Consider the following 21,442-nt stretch of genomic DNA (forward strand, 5'->3'; position numbering starts at 1 on the left):
CATTAAATAATAATCACATTTAATAGGATGCATTTTACACATCAGTCATGTAATGTGCAGCAATATTATAAGCCATGCTTTAATTTATTTAGAATATTAGATACCATCAGATGACAAAATGAGATTTTTTGCAAATGCTAAAATTTACAGCAAATAGTATTTTTTTTTTTTTTACATGTTTTACCTGTTGCAGCATCTCCTCTGTGGAAGCCAATTTCTGTCGATGCTCTTCCAAAGAAGTTTCCAAGTCTCTGATTTTCTCTCCCTGAGCCTCAACTTGGTCCGTCAAAACGCTTACCTGTTTGAGAACAAAATCCTTTAATTAAGATGGAGGCTTTCCATTTTTCTCCTTAAGAACCACAAAATAACAATGAAGTTCACTTTAAATCCCAACTGCGATTACTTCAAGCAGTACTCAAAAGTTAGTCAGGATTACTCAGCAATTGACTGGAATAGTGTGATTTTCATCTTTAGAACTCTTCCAGATAACTTTAATAGTACAAGATAAAAGCCAAAATAGTTACTAAAATAAAGTGCATCCCTCAAAGGTGCGTCTGCAGCTTTGGATACCAATGAAAAACATAAACAACATGTTCATAGCATCATGTTGTGCATTAATCCAGAATTTCCTTGTTATTTTTCACCACCAAATAAAACAATAGCAAATTTTAACAATATTAAAATTTGCATTGTTATAATCAAATGATTTATTATAAAAACATTTTCAATTCAACCTGCATTTTTTTAAATATATATATATTTGTTTTTGGAACAAAGAAGATATGTTTCTTTCACCAATAACTTTAGACAACAATGAAAACTCGTAATAAATAAGTTGATATAAAAAAAGGGGTAAAAAGAGAGTACTGACAGCCACAATAACCATAACAATGTTTAATTTCTAGGAATCAGAAGAAGATCCCTGACTTTTGTATCCGACATCCCACAGTGGGATGTCTACCCAACTTTAAGAGTTATTGCCATGGGCTGGTCAATCTATCCGCCAAATTCTTATATATATATATTTTTTTTGTGTGTTGTATTTATATTTACTTATATTCTTATATTCTATATTCTTATTCCTTGTTTCTTGCATAATTTACGGTTTTTCTTGCATAATTTAAGGTTTTGGTTACTCACATTTGGTGAGTATTAATTTGTATTTTGTATTCTTTTGCACTTTTGCTTACTGTGTGCTATCTTTGTTTTTTGCCTGGGAGCTGCTGGTAACTTCAATTTCCTGAGGGAGTCTTCCCAAAGGATCAATAAAGTACAAGTCTAAGTCTAAGTCTAAGTCTTCACCTCTAACTAAACCGAATGGAATATTTTATTGTGGTCGCAGTCTGCACAAAACCCTACCAAAGGCCACGAATGGACACCCCACATTGGAAATCAAAGAATATTTTTGTGCTAGGATGATCTATTTAAAGACCAGACTGGAAACAATTCAGGTTTGTTTACAGCAATTTTATCCGTCCAGTCGAGGAGGTCGAGGAATTTTGCACGGAGGAATGTCAAATCTGTCAGTCTGGTAGAAATGTAACCCAAAAGACTTACAAACTACTGCAAAATAAAATGTTTCTGTAAAACATTGACTCAGGAGGTCTGAAAAAACATGCATAATTTTCCTTTCACTTTGTGAGTTTATAGGTCTACCACATCAAACGTTGAGAAAATACTTTGAAGTTTGTTGTTGCGATGTGACAAAGTGTGGAAAAGTTCAAATGGTAGGAGTTATTCTAAAAGGCTCTATATCTATGAAGTTGGAAACTTTTTTCCTCCAACACACTTTCCGTAAACACTACACATTCATACGGGCATATCTCAACATTCAGCTCCACAGCAACATCCATTTACTTACCAACTTGTCACTCAGGAATGCGTTTCACAGTTACTATAATCTCCCAGACAACACATTTACCTCCTGCCAAACACACTTTAACACTTCTTTTATTACCGTAGTGTGCTAAATCCATCTGACAGCAGCTGATTCTCTGTCACTTCTCTGACTTTCAGCCCTGCAGTCATGTCTTGTCTCACAGCCAACGTTTTCACTCAACACACGTTAAATAATCTAACTACCCCTCCTTTCCAACAATGTGCCAAATGCAAGTGAATAAAAGCAATGAGTTGCTTTTAAAACACTACTAGGCACACAATCATGTAAATCACAGGTACCCAATAATTAAAATGAATGTATCTTATCACCAAAACAAGAACTACTTCAAACACCTTTAGCAGGACTGCATGAAGTGTAACTAGGAAGTTTAAAGTACAACGTCTTACCTCCGGTGAACACAAAGAAATAGTTCCTTATTACTACCCGGACGTCATATGCCAACCACAGAGTGTTTATTTCTCTCTAACGCAGAGAGAAATAAATGTTGAAGCAGAGCTACACCTCACATATGCAGTCCTGAGGCTGAAACAGGTAAGGAGAAAGTTAAGCGGAAACCCACAAAAAGGACAAACTGTCAACAGCCAATTAAATCCTCCGTCAAAGACACAGAAGCCCCGGTCATCCTTGGTTATCAGCCAATCAGAGTTGATGTCAGATGCGGAATGTGTAACAAGTAGGTGTGCATGTGGGGGAGAGGTGGCGGCAAGGAATGAGATATAGACTTTATGATAGCTTTGTGAGCTGGGGTCGTTCAGTCGAGTGAGAGCGTTGCAGAAAAAAAAGGTGCTTTTCAAAGAGCAAAACAAACACAGACAGGAAAAGGCAGCCTGAGGAGCAGCTTCATAACAGCTAATTAAATTTGAGGAATTAAAGACATACTCTGGAGATCACAGCTGCCTGAACTAGCTATTAAACTGATCTGAGCGCATAGAGAACCTGTTGACATCACATAGTTCTGAGACCCGTAATCATCCCGTGCCTAAGTTTTACAGTCTTGACATTTATAGTTGCCGTAGAAGTTGTCAGTTTTCACATGTGGTTGTGAAAGTGTCTGAGCTTGATTTGTAATGAAGTAACACAAAATATCTGGAGTTTTTTGATTATAGACTATAACAGCTGGAATGATAGCAAATCCTGCCAGAAGTTAATTTTAATTATTTAAATTACCATTTGAAAACAAACAGGAGATGAAACATTTTGCATATTGTTTCATTAACATTTAAAATTACTGAAAAAAATTTGCTCTGACCTGCAGCACCAGAGATTCCTTGTCTCCTTCTAGTCGAAGTAGTCGTTCTTGATAGGTTTCATTGTTGGCTGGAGTACAGAGGCTCACCTGGACACAACGCACAAGAAAAAACATGCAGATTAATAGGAAGCTTAAGGAGGAAGAATGAGTAGTTGCATACCGAGAGTATGCCAAAAATTGACATTGACTTTGAATTTTCTGATGAAGTCCTAAGGTTTTCCACCCAACATACAAACATACCAGAAATGGAGAAGTAGCTGCAATACATGCTGGAGGCTATTTCTTCAGAAAGTTTATTTGAAAAAGTTCTGCAAAATACGAGCCCATGAGTTGGTATGTTAAGTACTACATTATAAATTGTCTAAATTTGGACTTTCAATCATCTATTGTGTAGAAATATTACTTACTATATTGGTGATTTCTGCAGCGCACCCATGTCTTACAATTTGAAAAACAATCTGAATCCATTTGCGGTTTTACACTCACTTTTTAAGGTTACTGTTGCTGAGATTTACATAAAGAGCTCACGGAGTGGCCCTTGTTTAAACCATATGATGCATTCCTATGAAACATCATCTGACTCATCTGAGTCTCATTTATCTCAAAACGGACTCACACTGTCACTGAGGCTTGCGATAAAACTTTCATAAGACCTCTCTGATTTCACCACTGACCTTTGAGTGGAACAAAACATATCTTATATAAACTGTTATGGATATATTTCAAGCCCCATGGCAAAACAGGAAAAGAAGCTGCATCAGGCTCTTATCTAGAAATAGAAAAGGCTTCTATAGCATCTACTCCAGTACAAAAGGAAGAGACACTCTGGGTCAGAATCTCCCCCAGTTCTCACCAGAATTACAGTTTTAACAACTCAGGAGTTGAAAATGAAACTCAAGCAAAGTAACTACAGATGAAGAGCTGGACCAGTTTGTATTTCTTTTCAGATTATGCAGTCTTTTTGGTCTAAAGCTGCTACTTTCTCAACTGTCACTGTCAACAGGGATTTTCCAAAAGTGTGTTTCCAAAAGAAACTGGAAATAAGATGCTTTTGGCTTCTATCAGCTTTAGAGCTACAAAAAACATATAAGCTCACAACTTTAACTAATAAGAAATAATTTATTTGGCATTTCATATAAATAAAAACATAATAGTCAAAGCAAATTTTTCATGTCCATAATATTAGAAGTAGTCGTCTTCATTTATGGGATTATATGAAACTAGACTTTGGACAGGAGAAGCCCTTCTCTCATTTCGCAACCCTTCGCCCAAGTTACAGGATGACTTCCATGAGTAATCAGTACATCTGCTTGGAAGTGACGTCTGTCCACTAGTCCGGCTTCAGTTTCCACTGTAACCAACAGCAACACTGGCTCACAGAGTGGTGGATCTCTTTACTATTTGCATTACTGCTCTGAGTTATTGTTAGTCTAGCTTTATTAGGAGGATAATAACACTATGTATGCTGATAATATTTTGAGGTCTTATTTAACCCAGAAAAATTGAAGGCCATAAGTTCGATCCAAATTTAACTTAAGACTTTAAAGGTCAGCCTTGTTTAGCCCATTAATCAATCCTAACCAAGGGCTAGATATTATAAGACATCTTTATGTGGTCCTTTTTTTATCTTTCACTTTTCAAACAATTACTCAAGTTTAGATGAAAGGAAATGTTGGATGTATTCCTTTTATTATTATTATTATTATTATTGAAGACTTATTTGTGAAAAATCCTAAATGCAACATTTCTCAAACCAGAGAGGCGAGGGTTGTGCACCAAATGGGCTAGGACTTTACCTCAAGTGGAGGAATTTTAAATGTTTGTTTGGTTTCAAGTGACCAGAATGGAGAAGACAATGGGTAATTTGTCTGTAGTTATGAGGGAGCAGCTGCAGTCTCTCTGAGCTAAGTTGAAAAACAAAGCTCTCGAGTAAATGGTTAAAGCATTGTAAAACCTTCAGCTAATGTAAAGAGACATGGACCATGACTAAAAGAACAACATCCTGGGTGAACTGAGCTATCTTCATGCAGTGGTTGGGTTCAACCTAAAAGCAAGTCAGCGGTTTGGTTCAAGCGTTCGATGAAAATTAAAGTTTTACCACCAAAATAGTTACATTGCTATACCAGGGCTGGTGCCAGAGCTAGTTTTAAACTTGTTTTACATGGTTTGGTTTTCTATAACCCGAGAGCAGTGATGGCATAGTTACTTTGAAAAAGTAACTTTAATCAGATTACTGATTACTCCTTGAAAAAGTAACTCAGTTAGATTGCTGACTACTTGATTTGGAAAGTAACCAAGTTACATTAAAAGTAACTTTTTTAGTTACTTTCAGCAGCTGCTAACAACAACGCTGTGAAAATTACATTGATCTTTGCCAATACTTAATTGTAAGCTATTTTATAATGGTTACATCAACAATGTGTCTCCAATTATAAGGTTGAAATAAAATGGAGATTTTTAATGGTTACAGCACAAAAAAAAAAAAAAAAACGTTAGTAATTTGTGGATGTTTTTGTGTGGTCCACTATTGTCTGGAAAACTCTAAGAAGGATTTTGCGCATCTCTCTCTTCCCTCCATTGTTTACATTTCTGTCGCTGCTGATAATGTCGAATAAAAACGGCGATCACTCGACAAGACGCGTAGAGGAAATAAAATTGAATTCCAAAAGAAAATAGTAACGCGCAGTAACGCGAAATGATTTTGATAACTGTATTCTGACTACTGGATATGAAATAGCAACGATTATCAGATTACTCATTACTGAAAAAAGTGGTCCGACGTCAGTAACGCGTTACTGACATCACTGCAACCTAGAAGCTACATTATTACACCACTACTCTCTTGTATAACATGTTTGATTCTCCTACTGTTGTACAAAACGTTTCTCTAAAGCACAAAAAGATGCCAACATAATTTACTAATATGCTTTAAAAAAAAACTGCAGACATTGTGAAGGTTCTATTATCCCAATCAGCTGATCTCTGAATTGATCGGTACCAGCAAGCATGTAGAAAGAGGACCCTCAATACATATAAAGCAAGATACTCAACACTAACTGATTGTAAAATAACAACAAAAACTGTCAGAACAAGTTGAAGATGGCATTTATGGATGCAGTGGAAATATCTGAAGTATATGGTGATCTCAATAAATAGCCTTAATTCCAAATTTAGAAATATCTATATAAACAAGGCACTAAGAATTGTGACTGTTTACTAGTCTCAAAAAGACCACCTAAAACTCCTGGTGAGATAAGAAATTTCCTCTCCGTTTCCAGGTTGATGGAAACAGAGAGACCAGCCTATTGGTGCCAGAACCAGAACTTGCAGCCGTGGAATCACAAAGAACTGGTGCAAAGCATGCAGTCGCTTCAATTCAGCACTGGAAGTTGTGGGAAAACACCTCGGTCCTTTTGATGAGATACAAGTAACATTCAGCCACGGCAAATGACAAAATGCTGTTCATCAGTATTTACAACAGCCTTCATGTACCACATTATGCATATACATATAATGCATTTTACAGCTGAACTACATTTTGATGCTCCATCATAATTATTTGTGACAGTCCAGGACTTGATATGAAAGTCAGAGACATAAAATGTGTGGCTGACCCTTCCTGCCATCACACCAATGACGCAGTTTTGAAAACGTCTTTGTTTTCCACCTGAGCCAAACTGCTTTCTCGTTTCTAATACAGAGCAACATCTATCAAGAATGTTTGCAAGTCCTTAACAGACATATTAATTCTTGAACCTTTATTCCAAGCTGTATTACCCAGCAAAGGAATGTGGATATAAGCAATGTAGCCGCAAGAACAAATTACTTCTGCAATGACTTATTGTGTGTTTAAGAAAAAACAAAGTACCTTAAAAACTGAATGTAATTTTTGATGCATCATCTGCAGTTGAGGTCAGAAAAGTCTGGTTTAGCCTTCTGATGTGATTAAATGAACCTGTCACCACACTGTGATCAAACACCAAGACACTGGCACAAGGAATTGTATAATGAAACATCATTTCTTTAAGTCAGTCTTACGTCTCAAGTTTAAATTTAGTTTTGCAGTAATGCTACACTATAACTTCTGGTAAATTGCTCAACTGGAAAATCTCCTGTAATCGCTGACTTTCCAATCAGACTTCCAGAGAGGCAAAACCATTTAAGGATGGCCTGTTTTTATCTCTCTGTCAACGCCTCATGTGAGAATGGAAGGAAAAGAAGTGGACACATCAAAAGTAAATGTGTGAAAGCTTTCTCTGTTCAAATTCTATAAAGCTATTCACAGAAAATTAGTTGGAATTTAGCTCTGTGTTATCAGGGTATTTTCAGCAAAATTCAACAAAGTTGTACCAGTTAGGGGAAGTAGTGACGCACATGTACATTTGTATTTCCAAAATAGACTAACCACTATGACTCACTTTATTGACTCCCACAATTTGTACAACATGTTTAACAACAACACTAGAAATGGTTTTAGTTTTGGATGCAGGGATGAATAAAAACTATAAAAAGTAATATGAAGAGTGTGACTCCGGATCTCCTGGAAAATGTATTTTTGGAATAAAATAAACTGTCATATCAGAAATAAAAGAGAAAGCTCCTCTACTTTGACAGCAGACAGTTTTGTCATGATCATTCCAAATGTCAGGAGACAAAGTAAAAATTGACAATATCTTTTTCCAAGTTTCAGTGAATTGGACCAATGGACAGGGGTCGGTTGTTTGAAGTCCATTTTTGATCTGCTTTATGATGACTAGTTTCCACTCAGGGTAAAGTAAGTTAAGGTTCCACATATTCTCACTGCATAAATATAAAGTACTTCATAGGAAAAATATATGGGGACCTTCCAGTTTCAACTGCGAAAGAGGGTGGAACTCAGTTTATGATCCCAGTGTCTAAGAATGCATGACAGAGTGAAGCACACACCTACTTTTAATGATTTCAGTGAAAAAATATCTCTGGTCTTTGGAAAGAAAAGACAGGGACCTTTTAAATGCTTTAAATGCATAGTCCGAAACCACCAAACTAAAAAAGAAACCACATCCAAAGGTAATTTTACTATTTTCTGTGGCTATATAAACTTTTGTTTTCTTGTGTTTGTTTGTTTCAGCACATCAGCAGTGTGTGGTTAACACATAAGAAGTTTGCATGATCTTACCATGAACATGTGAGTTCTCTCCAGGTAATATGGCATATTAGTTTTACTGTTCTTGCTAAACTTTTGGGTATTAGTTTGCACAGAGTTGTTGGTCCTGACTCTCGTGTGTCTGTTTTACCCTGGTGAGAATCCACCCTGCCTCTTGACCCACTTACTGTTAGAAATTCCCAATTTCAACCCACTCGTGATGGATAAAGCAGATATTGACAATAGCTGGAATCTTTGGATGTCACAATTATTTATCCAGGTGACGTGAGTGAGAAGTGAGATACGCATTTATGTGCATAGGCACTTGAACAATGGAGCAAGCACAGCAGTTGTTTCCCAACTTTTGAAAGTCGGCGTTCACACTAGTTTCTGCTCCCCTATTTTTTCACCCAAAGAAATCTGATCAGCCACTGAGGTCAAATAAATTGAAGTCTCTGTTTGGTTTAACTGCAAAAAAATAAATAATGCAAATAATTCCCCTCGTCAATTTAAAACCCAACTCGAATGTCTGGAGTCTAGATTGGCTGTGCACAATATGATTTCCTACTCTGCAGTGTGACCTTTGTACTTAAACTATGCTGCAGCAGTTCTGGCCAGGTGTCACTCTAAAAAGCCTATGCAATCTCAATTGGACAAACCTGCATAAATAAAATTAAATGAGTGGGCACAAAATGAAATATGACAGGGCTGATAAACGACTAGAATAAAAAAGTAAAAAATTGTGTGAAAAGAAGATGTTAAAAACACCTCTTAAAATTACAAGACACTCTGTTTAATTTGAAGCACGGAATATCAAAATTAGGGGTAGTTAAAAACTATCACACCAAGTTACATAGAGGAAGGACTGATTATACAACTCATGACAGCACAACATACAGCATAAACTGTGGTCAAACACTTCTATCAGTTAAACATTCAGTTACATTTCTTAACCACTGATAAAATCTCACATGGCACATTCCCTCTCATTAAATCCTGCAGAATCAGTCGCAGCACCGTCAACAGCCATCAGCTGACAGATAATACTTCTAATCTGATACCAAAACCATGTGAAGAGTGTCTTCATGAAGCCACTGCAACTAAGAGATGTAGCTCTGCTTTTGGATTGTAAGGGAAATTACATCAGTCTGTTGCCAGGAAAGAACACAATACAATCAGGACAATGACATGCATCCTAAGTAGATCAACAACTCCCGAACTTTTGCAAAAGAGTTTCTACTTTCCCTTTTTAACAGTACTTTTCCTGTTTGTGGCCTATAAGAAAACTCCTTCCAGGCATGCACAGATTGCAAAATTAATTATGTGGAATGTGCATGACAGACATGGAAAACACAAACATGAAAAGGACGCAGCCCTCACCTTTTTGAGCCAAGAGAAGTGTCTGTAGAAATCAATGGGAGTGTCCATGCTCCCAGCCCATCACTGGCCTGACTTTTTTTCTTCTGTTTCTGCACGCGTTTTAAGTTTGTGTGTGCAATTCATCCAAGTAAACAAAAAAGTAAAAGTGAAGTCACTAACCGCTGTATAGCATTCATTTACTGCTGCAATGTTCACAGCTGTGGAGGAGGAGGGATTTTATGATCTCTGCCTCCTGAGAGGGACAACTCCCCTCTCCTTCACCCCTTCCCGTTATTCTCTCCTTCCTTTCTCTCCTCAACATTACTCTTTTTCTCTCTCTCCTTAGAAACTACTCTTCATTCCAAAGTTTCTGAAAGAATAATCATTCTTTTCCAGTGGACAAACACTTCCTCTTCTGTCCCCCTTTCTTTCTTCATTTTAGAATTGCTTACCCTATTTTTTTTTCTCTCTTTTCTACCGAGGTCCGTCTGACAGCCAAATGGCCGAGTCCAGAGAGGAGGGGGTAAGTGGGAGGGTTTTTCCTCAATCTCTCTGTCATCTGTTCTTGAGTTTGGGCCCATCGGATGCCAGAAAAGCGAACAAAGCAGCAACAGACTCATGAGCACAAACAAACACACCAAGTTTCTCTTCCCCATTGAATCAAGTTGTAGTCACGGTGCTAGAAGACTTTAAACCAGTCTCCTGTGTCGGCCCCCATCTGTGCGTCTCTGCGTCTCATCTTTTTTTTTTTTCTTTTTGTTTAAAACCATTAGCCTGGGGTCCCATTTCCTGTATATTTTGCAGACACATTCATCAAAACAATGTACGCCACTTGTCATGACAACAAAAAAAAAAAACATGTACAGATAATGAATGAATGCACCACAAGCAAAAAGCAGCAGATTACAAGTAATTTATGCTCATCAAATAGAAAAACAAAGTAGAAAATTTATCTTTGGTAACATAAACTTTTGCAATCGAACTGTAATATATTTAACAGAAGAAAATTATTTGTTGTAGGTTTATGAGTTATTCTTCAGAACTAAGTAAAAATTGCTTAATAATTTGGGTAGTTAATACATTTGCCAAATTTATTTGTTGTTTTATTTATATGTTGTAGGGACAACAAATAAAACGTTTTATTTTGACAGACAATAAAAAATACCTGTCACAATCTTTTTTTTACAAATTTTTTTGAATTACGATAATAAAGTTAAATTGAATTTCATTTTCATTTGGTTAAATTAATATTCAACAAACTAAAGAGAGAATCCTCATTGTGCCATTAACATATAAACATTGAAATGAAACAATTTCAGCCGCACTGTAGGCTAGAATTGATCTCAACTGTTTCCATACTTTAAAATGCGCATTAAAAAAACCTTGATGGAAACAAGGCTAATTTCTGGTCATAAGTTCATGAGCTTAAGCTGAAGTACACTTAGGTTTATGCTGCAGGACAGTGATCCAAAGCATTCCAGAAAATTCCTTTCTAAAAGGCTAAGCAGCAGCTGATGTCAAAAACCCAAACTTAATTCTAAAGAATGAGATCTTGTGAAATGACCTTAAGCAAGCTGTCCATCCTCAAAACCCTTAAATATGTCTGAATTAACCCATTCTGTAAAGACAAGTCTGCCAAAATACCTCCACTGTGATGAAAAAATATCCAAAGCCACCATCACAAATGCCAGATAGCAGATGTATCTGGCAAGGTGGGAGAACGAGTTACAAGTTTTTCACAGAGTCCCGGATTGGTTTGGATAGCAGATATTTAATTATGATAGCAACTTAATATACTGCACAGCTCCAATGGAAACCCAGAATCATCAGATTTGTAAGTACCAATTCCTATTTTACTAACGATGACTAACGTTTTATTTTGTAACCAGGTTGCTGTGTATTTCAAACTTCTGCCCAGGTCTGTAATATTGAAAATGAGATCCAGATCTCAATGGGGTTTACCTGGTTAAATAAAGGAAATAGAAATAGAAAGTCAAACATGTCCTTTGGTCCTGAGTATGATGATCAAAATGCTGAAGAGATTGAAGACCCCAAACAATGCTTTAAATGTGTGAATATCATACATTACATTCATTACGTGTTACTCCTAATACTATTCTGAACGAGGGGACTTTTAGTCAGTTTAATGTGAAACAATGCATACAAGTCAACAAGAAAATACACTTTATTTGTGATTACTAATCTCTGGGCAGGGAATCCGCTTTTCCAATATCTTGTATCTGAAGACAAACATTTGAGTCAGCTCTAATGAGTGGCAGTCACAAGTCATCTGATAATCCTTCCTGTGTATATGTATGAGTTTCACTGTGAAGTATCCCAGGAGAGAAGCCCCAGGGTTGAAGACTATTTATGAAGCTCCAATGTCTTTGATCCTGCTCCTTTTAGGTCAGCGGGGAGGTGCAAGAGAAGAAAAAGTTAGACTGGAAGAGTACAAGCTTCTGTTTTAGATGTCTTGATGATCTGCCAGGCGTTTATTCATCCATTTTAAAAACTTGCACATGAGCAGCTTTTTGGGGATTTTCCCAGTTGTTTCTCAGTCCATTTCAAGTAAAAAATGGCTGTGATAGTCGGGGGGGGGGGGGGGGGGGGGGGGGGAATTAACTGCCTACCAAATGGATTGCCAAACCATCACACATCATTGTTTCCATAAACTTTAATTATATAATTTTGAAAATCTTAACTGAACCTTTTCATTTGAAATAGATAACTTATAGAAGGGTGTGGACAACACCATTCAAGCTCTCTGTTTATGAAGACAATACCCATTGTCTCTTTGCAGTTGAGCTTGGTGATCCAGCTGCAGTTGGTTGTTACCATCGGTGGCCAAAATTGTTCGTGGCATATTTATCTTTTTTTGTCAGTTAAATAATTAAAATATTTAATTAAAATGTTATGCATTTGATTTTTCCCAATGCATGTCCTTTTATAAATGCATAATACCACAAGTTAGTTTTTTTATACACACACATTTTTATACCAAACTATCACTCTAATGTTTCTCTATATAAACGGTCTTGAATTTTAATGCATTATAGGAAATAAGTCTTACGGTATGCATGTGTAAAATTGGGGAGAGCTGAGAATACAACATTGTAATGTGTTGAATTGAATATTATTGCTTTCAATTCTGAAAAATAAGACAATTCAAAACCAGTTACTCTTTTCTACAATCATCCCCTCAACTGTGCACAACATTCTCTTCGCACATGATTGACAATTAAGGTCATGTAAAGTGCATTCACATTCATAAAAATAATGAACTTTTGCACTGAAAATAGGCAGCAAAAAGTAGCAGGAACAGGAAGCAGAAGACAAGAGGAAACTCAACAAAACAAAGAAGCAGAGAATAAGGGCGGAATGAGCAGTGGGTGAAAGCAACATGGGAGACATCTGCTGCTGAGACAATGCGCAAGCTGAAAATCTTCAGCAGCACCCATCTCCATTATTCTGCATACAATTTGACTTTGCTTTCTGCACAGAAAACAGCAACCTCTGCAGGACAAAGCTCAGCAACAGCAGCCAACTGCTTCTGACAGCACAACCAGCTCTATGAGAGTAATCTGATTACTAAGAGCATAAAGACTCTCAGTCAGGACCCTTTTTTTTTTTTTACTAATACTTAAAACTTCCCACTTGAAAAACACATCCAAGAACAAACCCGGCAACTACCTTTCAAACATTGCAAGACAATACTTTCAACTTTTTGGAGCAGTTTTACCTTACCTCAGAGTAACAGTCCAAAGAAATCACGTCCTCCTGCCAGAGACTTGGCTGCTTGAATATAAAGCTGCCTCATTTACATTTACAAAACAGACTTGCATGAGAAAAGAGAGGATGGGTGACTAAACGTGCATAGTCTCAGTGAGTGGGGAGACTCTGCACTACTATATAGAGAGAGAGCGAAGGGGAAAAAGAGGGAGAAGGAGAGGTAAAAGCTGACGTAAACAGAGAAGTTGTAATGACTGAGAGGCCACAAAGGGCCGACAGACGGTGTAAGGGAGGGAACGTAGTACAGGAAGTCAATAATAGTTAAGTTGTAATGGTGTCTCCAAGGAAAACTTACCAGAACATGTTCTAACTCTACTTGTTCTTTTAGTAATAAAACACTCACTCCAGTTCTCCGGGTGTTTTAGGGTGACAGAAACAATGAGGAGTGGCAAGTCAGGGTAAACATTTAACTCACTTTTTAAATGTTTTCTTTCTAAAAGCACCTTGCACCACACAATTTTGTCATGCATGCCATTTTATGGGTTGTTTAAGCATCTGATTAGTAAAATAGAGATAGTAAAATAATCCACCAATATTTATATACACTTCTTTTATGAAATTGCTTAAAAAAAGTTGAAGCAAATACATGGAGAGTGTTTGTCATTTCAGATCCTGTACTTACACTTCCAGTCTGCAGCCAATCGATGAGAGCCTGTGCCGTTTCTAGAGGCAGTTGAGCTCTGAGGTTGTCTCTCTCCTCCTGATTGGGCTGAACCTCCAGCGCAAGTTTGAGCTCCTCGGCTAACTGGACAACCTGCAGTGGACCGGCGCTGACAGGAGAACCCAGATCGTACACAGTGCTGGAAAACTCCATCGCTGCTGCCCTTGAACCTGAGTGGTGAGACGGGATGATCACTCACTATTTCATTAATTCACCTTATAAAATTGGAAAATGAATTGGAAAAGCAAATCTGTGCTAATGTCTCATTAACAGAAAATATATTCAACACACTGAGGTACAGCTAAAAGAACAGGAAGCATGACTGAATCAGATCCAGTCATCTTGACGGCAGATTCCTAAATGTTCATGTGTCACCTGGATTATTGCCCTGTAACTCATATTTAAACAGTGATGGCAACAATAGCACATCTGGATACAGTCAAGTAAATGTGGCTATATAAAACAGCCACGTTATATGGTGGCTCAGCACAATAAATGGTCTAAATCAAGGAAAAGATTGGCAATCCTGTCTTAGAGTGGTCTTTAACCCCTCCTGACCCACTCTGCTTATAAAAACAGACTCCTGACTGTAAAAGTAAAATATTAAAAAGAAAAAACTCCCATTTCAACCTAACAGCTGGCTTAGGATTAGCACCTAGTACCAATCTGCAACTTGAGTTTGGTGTCTGCCTGTTTCCACCTCCATCAAGGAACCTGCATTCTTCTTTTTGGTGGATGTTCTTTCTAAACATATTTTTCAGTCACAATATCATTTGCATAAAATAATCTGTGTGTATTATAATCCTCAAAAGAGAATCGGAGCTGGTAAAAATCTCAATTCAGCAGGTCAGACCTGGTAGAAAAGTTAAGCTCAGCAGCAGTCAGTAAATGCTTATTCGCAGGTAATGCTGCCAAATACATCCTCCATGGGGTGCTGCAGACCCCTTTGCACACCTGCTTCCCACAGTCACATACAAAGCTTCACTTATTTACAAAACATAAACTTTTACCCAGATTTTACAACAGATCACTTTAGTTTAAATTCTTCTTTTCAGTATGAACTTTATTTAGTTTCACATTCCTTAAATGTAGCCACCATTAAAGCAGGGAAAGCAATGCATGAGGAGCCTTGTTCAAGTTCCAACTACAGCACAAACCTAACTCTAACCCAACAAACAACAAATAGAGCACATTCACTTTATGTTCCCACCAGATCCAAAAACATTGTGGAATGTAATATGACCAACATATCTAAATTCTGTTGATAAGTGACTCTAATTTCCTTGTTAGTGATTGGCTGATGTTATCGCTAATGGGATTTTTAATGCATTTCTATTTGCGGTCAGTGAGAGCTGGGATAGCGAGCCTCAGAGCACTCAGTGAGCTCAACGGGTTTTGAAGCAGCTGTAGGAACTGTAAACAAAAGCATCATTTTAGTCTAAAATAAAGCTAAAAGATTTAAGGTGCTGCTAGTGGAGGTCCCAGGCTCTCGTTATTTATCGCATGGTGTGATGACAATCTTCTTGACCTAAATGCATAAATGTTTCACATGTAGTGAGGAAGAAGAAATACTTGACCAATTTGGGAAAAGTGCTAAATAATCACCTAAATTTATGATAAAAACCTTTTTTTCTTTTTTAAAAAGAAATCTTGTTCTATCTGCTAACTAGCCAAAAACAGTCTGCACCTCATAACTAAAGTATGCTCAAAAATTATTGGTGCTGTACAGATGTGTGAATGTTTGCATGAGCGGGTGAATGACTGAATGTGATATAGACTTGATAAAGCGCTATTCAAGTACAAGCCATTTATCATGTCTCCCACTATGGCAAAGGGAGCTCAGTAGTAAGGCTGAGTGTATTACCCTCCAAAAATAAAAGCATCTTTTATCCTGTTGTCCTCTTTTAGTATGGTATATTAAAGTCACTACATGACTGACTTAATTATTCTAAATCTTTTATTCCATCTGCATTTAGTCATCACAATTTTGGACCTAAATAACTCTGCAGCTGCTCCTCTGTTTGTGGAACCCCCCATGAATATAATATTAATCTGTCTCTTTGTTATTTTTAAAGTCTGACCACTGACTTTAACTGAGATAAGTGAAGCATGCCATGGTTTAAATGTTTTTTCTGGTTTCTTACCGATGTGCTCTGAGAATAACTTAGGTTGACCAGCCACTTATAGGAAAGTTCACCAGTACATTTGTAAAAAACTATTGATACAATTAACACTACTGAGGTAATTCTGTAAAAATACTAATTTGCATAACAATCAATCAACCCTACCTCAGCCCACTTGAGCTTTCACAGCTGGGAATGAAGAGTACGTTGCTGGTGGAAGCTAAAATCTTCTTTAACATGTTATGCACATTCAGCAAAAACCTTCTGTGATACTTGTTAGTCAAAAAGACAGAAGCAAAGGTCAGAGGTATTTACTGGAAAAGCCAAAAGATGTCAATAAGAAATGTTCAGCTGCAGAGAGGGGTCAAAAAAGCTGAGCATGAGCACAAAGCTGTTGAGGCATTTTAAAACTGATGGTCTTGAGATTTACTCAGTATCAGTAAAGCTCTTATATCTACACTAGTGCATTCCTAGAATAAATAGTCATAGTAGCTAATATAAAAAACCCTTTAAATGTTAATAAAATGGTCAAAGACTGAAGTGGAAAATTAGAGCAGAAATTTGTCAAAATCTGTGGCAATTAACTCTGAAAATATGGTGCAAATTCATCAGGAAGACAGAAAGTGATAAAATGTGGCTGAATACATTAACACAGGGGTGCCCAAAGTCGGTCCTCGAGGGCCGGCATCCTGCACGTTTTAGTTCTCTCCCTGGTGGCACCAACAACCTTCTCAGCATGTCAATGTTCTTCTTAGGCCTTCTAACGAGCCATCATTTGATCCAGGTGCGTTAAACCAGGGAGAGAACTAGAACATGCAGGATGCCAGCCCTCCAGGACTGACCTTGGGCACCCCTGCATTAACATAAACAATATTTATATTCCACACTTTATTTTTCACTTCCAATCCTTATAGACTTGGAAAATACTTTTCTTGATTCCATAAGAGCCCTGTGTTTTGTATATACTTATGCTACATGTTTCTGATCTCTAATATATCCAATCTGAAATGTATCCATCTGTCTTTTTCTCTCCCTCTGTGTTACTGGACAGATGCTTTCTGTTTTCCCACATCATGTTGATGGATAACATTAAACATTTACCCTTCTGTTACTCAAATCTGTACTAGTCAAGGCTGAGAGGGCTGCAGCAAACACCCCCCTCTTTTTTTTTTACACACAAACACACATCTAAATGAGCCTCTTTGAATTTGTGCTGCTCATTCCTTTGCCACTGATTAACCTACTTATACAAGTTTACTTTCTAGCTGTGTTTTTCAATAAAGCAGTGAGACTCTGCTGCATTAACTGAGAAAATTCAGCAGCCAGATCAAATGAGCAAAAAGAGATGAAAAGGGAAGCTAAAGTTTATAGTCTACTGTAGACTCTGATGTCAAAATAATATCTTTCAATAAGTAGACTGTTAAATGTTGGCTGACTTTAGAAATTTAGTTTTATTGACAATTTCATCAAGTTTGGTTCAAAGTCAAAACTATTTAATGAAAAATTTTCTTCATTTGTGGTCTCTTTATAAACAACTTGGGAGAAAGCGGCTTAGCTGACACAGAACAATACGCATAAAGAAGTCCTGACAAAATAGACATTAATATGAGCAAAAGGATTTCAAGTTTTCTTTTGAGAACAAAAGACATTAAGTCCTGCTTTCAGAATTATAATGTGTGCTCTCGAATTATGGCAGAAAAATTCCCAAATGCACCCAGTACAACACTTTCATTCTTCTGGCTGAGAGATTGCCAGGCAACAGTACTTTTTTGTTCCAAGTGCGAGCAGAAAATGATTTGCAAGCAAGCGCAGAGGTTTGCAAGGTGAGATTTGATCCAAGCAGATACAAGTTTTGAGTGCGAGGAGAAAGGTTTGAGAAAGCACAGTGAATATTTGAAAGCGAGCAGACGTTTTGAGTAAAAGGATTTCAAGTTTTGAGAAGAAAGACACTAAGTCCTTTCAAATTAAAAATGTAACTACTTGTGTATTAAAAGTATTAAAAGTTTTGAGAACAAAAGAGAAGAAATCCTGCTTTTGGACTGAAAATGTGCGCTCTCAAACTGACAGAAAAATTGAGCCTGCATTTGGGTCCACATCAAGCATCATCATAACATTAATGTGAGTGTGAAATCTGGAAAACTTAATGTAAATGTGAATATGATAGAACACAGTAGTTCAAACGTATTGAGACATTTATTTATTTTTTTAAAATGTTAATTTGTTGTGTATAAATGTGCAAAATGTGGTTCAAGATGTTTCTCTCAACTACAACAGCGGTCTCCATCACTACACCAACATTTTTTCAAAATACAGACTACATTTAACCCTTTTAACCTCTATCATCACACAGTCAACCCCTCCTGCCTCTGCCTCTTACCTGCAATGATGTCGTCCATCTGCTCCAATGCAGCCTCCAGCATGTGACTGGCCTCCGTTTCCATTGTGACGGCAGGAAGCATCAGACCGAAAATACTCTGGTGTAAATAGAGAACAAAGGAAAGGAACTTAACATCTGACTTTATATTTATTGAAAAGTAGAGCATATTCAAATGAAAAAATAATTATATTAATAAATAACCTTCAGGATAAATGTAGCAAGATAAAAAGGCAGCATTGGAGATGTAAAAGTTTCAACAAGCTATAAAACAGTGCAATAAAGAATTTATTTAGCCCAACTTTCTGTGGGTTTGGCAATCTAATCTTTGAGAATAGAGTAAGTGCTACATTCTCCCTACGGACATCTGAGTGTGCAAATAACTTGGATCCAAAGTCTATCAGTTATAGATCAACTGATCAGGCTTTACTAGCTGGTACTGATTTCTGCTTTTCTTAGCCTGGCCTGTTGATTCAGATTTTTTAAATTATGGAATATAAAAGATTTGCAGAATCCTTATGTCATTTCAATAATTAAATATAATGGAAATGTATCATAAAGATAAAAATGTGCCATAAGTTGATGTGTTTGCAGACTAAAAAGAGTAGGAGTTTTCACTTTTACTGCATTTATTTACCAGTGAAAAATTAGTAAAGAAGCAATAATTGACCTGCCGTTTACCTCTCTCAGCCGGTCAAGAGAACATTTGTCAGTTTCAATCACTACTTTGATTGTTGAATAACTTCAGTTGCAGAAGACACCTATTAATGAATCATTAGATTGACATTGCCTATATAATCTCTTACCCTCATCCTCAATACTTACCCAAATGACCGAATATGTTTGTTAAAATCAAAATTTCATGATGGTGTAGTTTTAATGACTTACCAACAGAGGTCAGTAGATTTCATTCATTCTTTACAAATTTCCCTTACATTTGACCAAACACCTCTATGCTTAATTTATTGATTTTTTAGTTTAACACTGAATATTTAATTAAATACAAGTACTGCATGCAAACATATAATGCACATAACACCTGCAGCAAAATCATCTACATCATCAGTTATCCACATATTTATTAACGTAGGAGATATTCTCCCTGTTATCACTGAATTTGGTTTCCCCTCTAACTTCTGCCACATTGGGTTTTTTTCTTGCTCTGCACCCTTCCCATCCTCTTTTCTGCCATCCCCTCACTGCCTGCCACTCATGCCTTTTCAGTCATCACTCCTTCAAGGCCCTCATCCCTCTGTCATGCTGTCATGCCGACTTACTAACAAATAGGCAACTACGTGCAAATCGAGGGGAAGGGCGGTGATGTAATCTGTGGATGCCTTGAGAGAATAAACCCCCTACATAGCAGACTAATGTTCATCTGAATTAGCAGCAACTTTCACTCCATTACGATGGCTGATGCTCCAAATGAAACACACTTTATAGAATTACAATATTGTGCTACAATAAAGATTTGTCAGTTAAACACACAAACATTAGCTGCACGGACAAACGTATGCGTTTAAGACAAGCCTTGTAATTCAATAATTTATTATAATAATATCCATAATATCAGGCCAATTGAAACCAACAATGACAGCACCATTCAGACGTTATGACAGAATGACCCTGTTTAACAGCTCTGTGAAAACATTTGACCATCAACACAACAATGTTGCCTTTGTTTCTGCAGCATGTGCCTGTATGTGAGGAAGTCAGGAAATTAGTTTTCTTGTGAGACTGCATAAACAGGAGGTGCTGATGCAGGATTTACAGTCTTGTTCCAGCACAGAGCTGACAGGACAAACTGCAAAGAGCAACAAACCCTTGGATGCATTATTCACTGTTAGGATTGTCTTCATATATATATATATATATATATATATATATACACAGTGCAGACCAAAAGTTTGGACACACCTTTCTAATTCAATGGGTTTTCTTTATTTTCATGACTATTTATAAGGCAGGAAATCCCACTTATTAACCTGACAGGGCAGGTTGACCTATGAAGTGAAAACCATTTCAGGTGACGACCTCTTGAAGCTCATCAAGAAAATGCAGAGTGTGTGCAAAGCAGTAATCACAGCAAAAGGTTGCTACTTTGAAGAAACTAGAATATAAGGGGTATTTTCAGTTGTTTTACACTTTTTTGTTTAGTGCATATTTCCACATGTGTTATTCATAGTTTTGATGCCTTCAGTGTGAATCTACAATGTCAATAGTCATGAAAATAAAGGAAACTCATTGAATTAAAAGGTGTGTCCAAACTTTTGGTCTGTACTATATATATACTGTATATATACGTATATAAAGCAATTTATATAAAGCTCTCCAAGCACCTCAAAATGTCTTCTACTTGGAATAAAAATAAATTATTGTTCACAGTAAAGACATTATCTCTTTTGGTGGGTCTTTTTTTTTATTTAAGAATTTGAAAGAAAAAGAAATCAAGCAAAAACAACTTCTAAGGAAATGAGCCAACAATGACAATGTAATCTTTTCCCATAAAGATTACCCACCTGAAAAACTAGTTTTCTTACATGACATACACTTATATCAACATCTGCCACAGTGCTACATCTGAAACATGTTCTACGGTTTACGGCAGCGCTACACACAGCTTCCAGTACTTCAGAAGTTAAACAGCCCCGAGGTTCCTGTTGCAGTAGATGTAACATGTTTCATTGTCATTTTGAAACCAACAGGATTTGCAACTCTTTCTATAACAACCACCCAAGAAAGCAAGTCAAACATGTTTCATACTGACAGTGCAGTTCATGACAACAATGCATGACAAATCAGCAACTCTGTTCAGAAGCTTCCTCACACACGCAAGCGCTCAGACACCCTGTGCAAACACCT

The 21,442-nt window shown here is 37.0% G+C and overlaps 1 protein-coding gene across 12 annotated transcripts in view; it reads right to left on the reverse strand.

Moving 5' to 3' along the window:
• The window catches only part of ppfibp2b (PPFIA binding protein 2b), a 74,274-nt gene that overhangs the window by 37,882 nt on the left and 14,950 nt on the right, over window positions 1-21,442 (reverse strand). For 10 of the 12 annotated variants that reach the window (XM_028026257.1, XM_028026212.1, XM_028026225.1 and 7 more), the window contains exons 2-5: window positions 18,584-18,680; window positions 14,045-14,253; window positions 3,150-3,236; window positions 185-298 (exon numbers count right to left, since the gene is read on the reverse strand). In XM_028026257.1, coding sequence (XP_027882058.1) covers window positions 185-298; window positions 3,150-3,236; window positions 14,045-14,253; window positions 18,584-18,665 — 492 coding nt within the window. In that variant the 5' untranslated portion in view covers window positions 18,666-18,680. Of the gene's footprint in view, window positions 1-184; window positions 299-2,286; window positions 2,438-3,149; window positions 3,237-9,654; window positions 9,948-14,044; window positions 14,254-18,583; window positions 18,681-21,442 lie in introns of those variants that run through there. The other 2 variants (XM_028026264.1, XM_028026282.1) reach the window with 2 other exon arrangements.

This window comes from Xiphophorus couchianus, chromosome 2 (assembly GCF_001444195.1).
Source record: "Xiphophorus couchianus chromosome 2, X_couchianus-1.0, whole genome shotgun sequence".
Classification (NCBI taxonomy): Eukaryota; Metazoa; Chordata; class Actinopteri; order Cyprinodontiformes; family Poeciliidae; genus Xiphophorus; species Xiphophorus couchianus.